This window comes from Cheilinus undulatus, linkage group 4 (genome assembly GCF_018320785.1).
Source record: "Cheilinus undulatus linkage group 4, ASM1832078v1, whole genome shotgun sequence".
Classification (NCBI taxonomy): domain Eukaryota; kingdom Metazoa; phylum Chordata; class Actinopteri; order Labriformes; family Labridae; genus Cheilinus; species Cheilinus undulatus.
This window is the reverse complement of record NC_054868.1, coordinates 53360930-53368379: the sequence shown is the minus strand read 5'-3', so window position 1 is coordinate 53368379 and position 7450 is coordinate 53360930. Positions and strand designations below refer to the sequence as shown.

At 43.8% G+C, this 7450-nt stretch overlaps 1 protein-coding gene across 1 annotated transcript; it reads left to right on the top strand.

Moving 5' to 3' along the window:
* The first annotated feature begins 1268 nt into the window (after positions 1-1268).
* Positions 1269-7312, top strand: saraf (store-operated calcium entry-associated regulatory factor). The gene is made up of 7 exons (XM_041784985.1): positions 1269-1421; positions 2629-2807; positions 2894-3083; positions 3312-3602; positions 4288-4453; positions 6144-6244; positions 6889-7312. Exons 1-7 carry the CDS (start codon positions 1352-1354, stop codon positions 6912-6914), a joined length of 1023 nt encoding a protein of 340 aa, XP_041640919.1. The 5' UTR covers positions 1269-1351; the 3' UTR covers positions 6915-7312.
* Positions 7313-7450: the final 138 nt, after the last annotated feature.

Sequence of the window (7450 nt, the reverse complement as noted above, 5' to 3'; positions counted from 1 at the left end):
GATAGGGACAGGAAACCACACCAGGTGCCTGCAAAGCTGCAGTTGCCGTTCCCGGCCAGTGACTGAAAAAAACCAAGCCGTCTTATTCAATAAATCCACCTCCTCTTGTACAAGTCCTAGTCTTGTTAATCTCAGCCTCATACTCAGAGGATCATCTACAGTCATCTACATCAACAGTCTCTACGGGGACATCTACAGTCTCTTTAAAAACATCTACATTCTTTACAAGGACGTCTACAGTCTCTACGAGGTCATCTACAATCTCTTTAAGGACATCTACAGTCTCTTTAAGGACATCTACAGTCTCTTTAAAAACATCTACATTCTTTACAAGGACATCTACAGTCTCTACGAGGTCATCTACAATCTCTTTAAGGACATCTACAGTCTCTTTAAGGACATCTACAGTCTCTACGAGGACGTCTGAAGTCTCTACGAGGACATCTACAGTCTCTTTTAGGACATCTACAGTCTCTACAACATCTACTGTCTCTACGAGGACATCTGCAGTGTCGCCCTGCCTAGGCATGACATTCCCTGCCCCTATAATGTGATCATGAGCCTGAAAAAGGTTCATCTCCTCCTCTAGGATGCAGAAAAGTATGGCGACCTGATGTGGGGATGTAGGTAGCACATAGTTGGATGTTTTTCTCTGTAGAGGTTACCTCTTTATTTTTTTTTTTCATTCCTGTTAAACATGTTTTATTTTATACCTATTAATCTTCTTTATTTGTTTCAAACATCTATCTATCTATCTATCTATCTATCTATCTATCTATCTATCTATCCTCTTTTTTTATATAATAACATATAACATGAAGATAAATGTCACAAATAGTAACAAAGGTTGAGGAATTAAATAATAAATTCATAACTTGAATAATAAAGATAAAAAAAAAAAAGATTGACAAAAAAGTTCTGTATAAACTGAAATTGTTGACAATGATTTTATGTTGGAGATTAATTTGAGAGACTCAGAATAATTTTTTAATTCAATTAAAAATAATTTAAGGCAAGGAGCTGACTTGTAGAATTTGTGAATGTGAAATTTCACTAATAAGATAAAGAGGTCGACAATGGTGGAATTGTTTTGTATTTACATTCAAAATACAAAAATACATTCTTCATTTCAGATCCATCCTTCTTTTATATTTCTAACTGCTTTCTTTATTTACATCATTCTAAACCCACCATGATGACACCTCGGGCTGAGTCGTGCCCGCTCCTGATTGGCTGACACCACAACAACAGATGACGTCTCCCGGAAGTGCAGTCTTCCTGTCAGTGAAGTTTCCTGTTTGTCAGAAGTTAATTTCGGTTCATTTGGACGTCTAACAGACAGTCAGGAGGGATGGAGAGGACCTTTATCACCGTGATGGTTCTGCTGATGATGGTGGAGAACATCTGGAGCTGGAACGAAGGTTGGTTCCATCGATACTCTAAAATTAACGGGACAGTTTAGAGACGGTATTATGGTGTAAATGGGGACCGTGTAGACTGGTAACCTTAACGTTTCATTCTTTTATGGGTCCTCAGAGCTGTCTTTATTTAAACAGGCATTTATGAGGCTCTTAACTACAACTAGAGAAACACCAGATTACACGGTCACTATTTACACCATCACACCTGTTAGCATGGTAGCATACCTGAGCTAACGCTACAAGAACAAACATAGGTAACAAATATACAGGTTAATCAGATCATCACCGTCATTGGAGGATCTCTATTACGTAATTTAAAGGTAAAATTTATTGCTATTTTTAATAAAGTCAAAACTCAGATTAATGATCCTCTTAATAACTAACAAAGTTAAAGTAACATTTATCCTGCCATGGAAGAGCCTGATCTGTTGGATGGGTTATCATGGACCAAGCCACCCAGATACTTTTCCTAACCCATGATGGCCCCGCCCCTTTATGGGTCAAACCATCCATCCATCCATCCACTGTCTTCCTCCTCTTTTCTGAGGTGGCGTTGGCAGCAGGCTGAGCAGATCACCCGAGGCGTCCCTCTCACTAGCGACATCTACCAGCTCCTCCTGAGGGATCCTGAGGCGTTCCCAGGCCAGTTGGGGTATATAATCCCCCCAGTGAGTTCTGGGTCTACCCCGGGGTCTCCTCCCAGGTCGACGTACCAAGAAGACCTCCACAGTGAGGGGTCAGGAGGCATCCTGATCAGTTGCCTGAACCTCCTCCACTGGCTCCTAGAGAGATCAAGGCTCTATTCTGAAATACATCAGGATGTCTGAACTCCTCTCCCTGTCTCTAAGGCTGAGCCCAGAAACCTCTCTGAGAAATCTCATTTAGACCGTCTGAACCTGTGATCTTATTCTTTCAGACATTACCCAGAGTTCATGGCCACAGGTGAGGGTTGGACTGGTAAATTGAGAGTTCAGCCTCTTCACGAACGCCCATAGTACTGCTGACGCTGACTCATACAGGGACCTGATGGCTCGCTGCACAAAATCTAAGCTTTTCCTTTCCTGAAAATAAAGGTTCATTTATAAAGGTCAATAGTGGCACTATTATAAAGTTAAGGCCTCTCTGCAGGTAGTTTAGTAAACCTTTACAGTACTACTGATGTTTTCATCATTCTTAAAGTCAGAGTAATTCATCTCCCCTCCTGTAGGTGGCGTGCTGCTGAGGGATGTCCAGGTGCTGACTCTATATAAAGACCGGTACACCACAGCACGGCGCTCCAGTCCCGTCCCTCAGCTGAAGTGTGTGGGAGGCTCAGCGGGGTGTCACGCCTTCATCCCCGAGGTGGTCCAGTGTCAGAATAAAGGCTGGGATGGAGTGGACGTCCAGGTGAGCCAGGGGGCAGGCTAGGCAGCGTTCTAGGTTCTATTTTATCTTCATCATATCTGTAACTCTCCTATGCCCCCCCCCCCCAGTGGGAGTGCCGGACTGACCTGGACTCTTCGTTCAGGTTCGGCCGTGTGGAGGTGAACTGTGAGGGCTTCAGCCATCCTGATGATGCCTACATCCTAAAGGGGTCATGTGGTCTGGAGTATACTCTGGAGCTGACGGAGGAAGGTCGCAGGACAAGGACGGGGTCGTCAGGGGGGTTTCAGGGCTTTAAAGGTAAGGGGAGGTGCAGCAACACCTGGACAGCTCCTTATTTCTCTGATTGGTTTAAATTATTATTAGTAACGTGTAGGGAAAGATAAACCTTTAGGGCAAAATAATTAACCCTGATTGTTAATCTTAATTAAAATAACCCCTTATTGGTTGAAGTTATTCATTATTTAAATATCAATGGATATTTATCATGTTAATGTCTAATCTAATGTCGTTTACTGTCTGCATCAGACTTCGGGGGCTTTGCCTCTAGTTTCTTCAGTGGTTTCCGTGGTAATAGTCGCCATCAACATCAGCATCATCATGAGGATCAGAAGTCAGGAGACCAGGACTCTGCAGGTCTGCTGGTTCCTGTGGTCCTACTGCTGTTAGCCTTCATTGTCTACAAACTTTTTCTCGGAGGAAACAACACCCAGGGAGGGCAGGATGGGGGGCAGGGGACAGGGCAGACTGGTTACCATGACAACAACCAAAGCTACAACACAGGGCCCCCTCCTCCAGGATTCAAACCGGACTACACAGGTACCAAAGACAGGACTGGACTAAACAGGTACTAAAGAGAGGATGCTTAAAATAAGGGCAGGAGTTGACTACAGTCTCACTACAATTAATATTTTGATTCTACGTGTTTGAAAAAAACATCCAATATTTTATTGGTGGGTTCGGTTGAGAAAGACATAAACTTGATTATCCTGAGTCATATATCATGAAATTTGTAGAAAGCAGCAAATGCCTGAATATCCCTATAAGGTAGTTGCCAATTATGACCTACCGTTTGGTAAGTAGATCTCTTTTTCTTGGCCAGGTCTCCCTTAAAAAAAAGAGATCTTTCGTCTCAGTGGGACTAACCTGGTTTAATGAGGGTTAAATAGATAAATAAAACTACGGATGGAAAAGCCCCTAACATCCCAAGCATCACCAATATTCCATCCTCAGCATTTAAAGATGATTTCATCCTTTAAAGTAGGGGTTCCTCTCCAGTCCACCCCCTTTTCCCTAAAGTTGCCAATTCTTTTGTGTAGTTTAATTGATGCTAGGAGTTTATCTGCAGATCATGCTTATGTGATTTGATAAATTGCCCCTTATTTTGTTAGTAGTGTGTTTGTTGTTGTGCTTTGCTAACAGGCATGTTTTTTTTTGTTGTTTTTTTGCTAAAACCTAATCAATAAACAATAATCCAAAACGTCTCCTCTCTCTTATCTTTCAGACTCTCCTGGAGGTAACCCCTCCTATGGTTTCCACAGCGACTACACTCAGGGACCACATTACCCAGGTGGCCGAGCGGCTCCAGGGGCCACAGGAGGAGTGGGCGGCGGCTTCTTTGGTGGCATGGGGGCAGGGGGGCTGCTGGGATATCTGTTCGGTCAGCAAAGGTTAGTGAGCAGGTTCCTTTAGCTGGACTAAAGAATAATCAGACTAAACTCTGACATTCTGGTCTTTAGTTTTTGTCCAGGTGTCTGCTGGATATAACAGCCAATCAGATCACACAGAATACACAGACTTTTCTGAAGTCTGCTCTGAATCAGAATGAAGCTAAAGGCTCTGCCTTCTTCTTTAAATCTATTTTATTCCTGTTCTCTGGTCAGAACAATAGCCTCCAGCTGGTCCAGGTCAGGCCTAGGTTTGTCTTTAAGACTCAGTGATGCACTCAGACTCAGGAACAGCATGTTAGCTCCAAACTTCGCTGTCATAGAAAAGGAAACCTTTTTATATTAATAAACAGGTCAGAAACGGGAGCAGATGCTGGTTCAGAACTTCACCATGTCAGCCTTGATCCTGTACTGCTCTAATGGTCATCCTCCAGGCCTGCTCCAGGACCAGGCCCCTTCTCTCCAGGAATCATCCCAGCTGACCACTCCATGATGCACACGGTTGCCCCTGGCATCTGGACCAGCCCATCGGGTCGTTGGCACCCAGTAAGCGGTGAGCAGGCCAGGTGCCCATAAAAGTCCAGCAGACCATTCCCATCCTCCATCTCCTGAGTCCGTCAGCATCAGACACCTGGACCCAAATATAGGCCAAGAGAAGTCCTCACAAAGGAGTCCAGACCATCAGTCAACATCCAGGCCTCACTTGAGTATAGGGAGACCAAGGACCGATCATAGACTCTGACTGTAGTCCACATGCTCAGATACTGGGAACACCACACAGTCTAGCTCAGTGAACCCATCACCTCCAGGTATGAGTCCAAGTCCTGTTGATCTTAGCCTGGCAGTCAGAGGATCAATGAACTCTGCCAAGGTATGGGAACTGGTCTACAGCTCCCCCACTCTACAGTCCATACAGGTTCTTAAGAGTGTAGAGGCTTAGACTCAGACTTAGACTCACCCCAGGATCAACTAAGGAAGTCAGAGGTGGATCCACCACACTTCACAGCTCTCTCTGGACCAGCGTACAGGCCAGACACCAGCTGGATGAAAGAACGTGGGATCCTCCAGAGCTCCAGAATCCTCCGGAGCTCCACAGTCCTTCAGAGCTCCAGAGTCCTCCCTCCAGAGCTCCAGAATCCTCCAGAGCTCCACAGTCCCTCAGAGCTCCAGAGTCCTCCAGAGCTCCAGAATCCTCTGGAGCTCCACAGTCCTTCAGAGCTCTGGAGGACTCTGAAGCTCTGGAATCCCTCAGAGCTCCAGAGTCCTCCAGAGCTCCAGAATCCTCCAGAGCTCCACAGTCCTCCAAAACTCTAGAATCCTCCAGAGCGCCAGAATCCTCCAAAACTCCAGAATCTGCCAGAGCTCCAGAATCCTTCAGAGTTCCAGAATCCTCCAGAGGAATCTCTACTCACTGGGTTGAACCCAAATTATCCCCTTATTTAATCTTGATTAAGTAACCCTGATTAATTAACCCTGGTTAAGTAACCCTGATTATAATCCTGATTAAATTACTCTGGTTAATTAATCCTGATGAAGTCAGCCTGATTAATTAATCCTGATAAAGTGATCCTGATTAATTAATACTTTAACAGGAGTTTCCTGGTGCAGGGATGGGTTTTGTTCTTGTCTCTGATTGGTCTGTTTTGGATCCTGGACCCTGATGGATGTTTGTTCTTGTTTTGGTTTTCTGCAGGACTCGGCCCTACGGCCACAACTACAGCTCCCCCACATACAGCAGCAGCAGAGTGCCCCCTGCTGGAAAATCCACCTCCTCTGGGACTCGGACTGCTTCAGGTACTCGGAACTGGAAGGTTCTGGTTCACAACCTTCACGTTAGAACCAGGGACTGTGCTGACATGGACTTTAGTATCCTAGTTCTAGTCTTATCCTGGTTTAGATCAGATCCAGGATTCTGTGTTTACATGGTCTTAAGTATCCTGGTTCTGGTCTTATCCTGACTTAGATCAGATCCAGGATTCTGTGCTGACATGGTCTTTAGTATCCTGGTTCTGGTCTTTATCCTGGCTTAGATTAGATCCAGGATTCTGTGCTAACCTGTTCATCATCATCTCCTTGTAGACCTGATCAGGTCTAGTATCCTGGTTTCTGATAACTGGGTCTTTCCTGATCAAGTGTCTGTGTCAAAGTCAGACCAGCATAGCCAGTCTAGGTTGAGGTCTGGTGGATTCAGTGGGTCTACCAGGACCAGGGACGGTGGAGTAGAACAGCTCTGATGAGAGTGTCCCTCAGAGATCACACATGTATGACCAGATCCAGTTCTCAGAGAATCCCTAAAACTGGTCTGACGGTGAACCAGACCTGTCCACATTCAGACGTGCTGAGGAGTTTACCTGGATTATTGATCATATCTTATTAGACCATATTGATCAGTCTGTATTGATCATATGTATTGATCACCCTCTCTCTGTGTTTTTCAGGATTTGGAGGAACCAAGAGAAGATAGACAGCGATCTGAGGGCGAGGCAGGGTCCAATGGTTTTCTGTTTTGTTCTGTGATTGTTTGCTTCAGACTCCTCAGGTTTACCTGCAGCTCTCTTTTACCTGAAGAAACTCTGAATGTTAAAAAGCGCTTTTAAACTTTGTAGAGATGTAGATGGTGGTATAAATGATGTTTTTTTTTTTTTGGTAAGGTGTTTTATTCTGATGTTCTATTTTCATAAATTAATAAAATAATGAAATAAATCGACTTCTTTATTTTTCCACAACCTCCAGGTCCCTGGGATTACAGCCTTTATTGGCTGCTGTCAGGGTCCTTTATTAAAGCAGATCTAAAGTGATCATACGTCAACATTTGTTAATAACAATTTCATCCAAAGCCAGCCAAACTCTTAGAATAAACTAAATAAAGAATAACTGTTGTGTTGTTTTATTGATTTTATAACATTTATGACCTGTAATATGATTAATAATAAATATCTGACCAATAAACCTTGAAAATATAGTAATAAATGAATAAATACTTGATAAACCTTTTAAAAA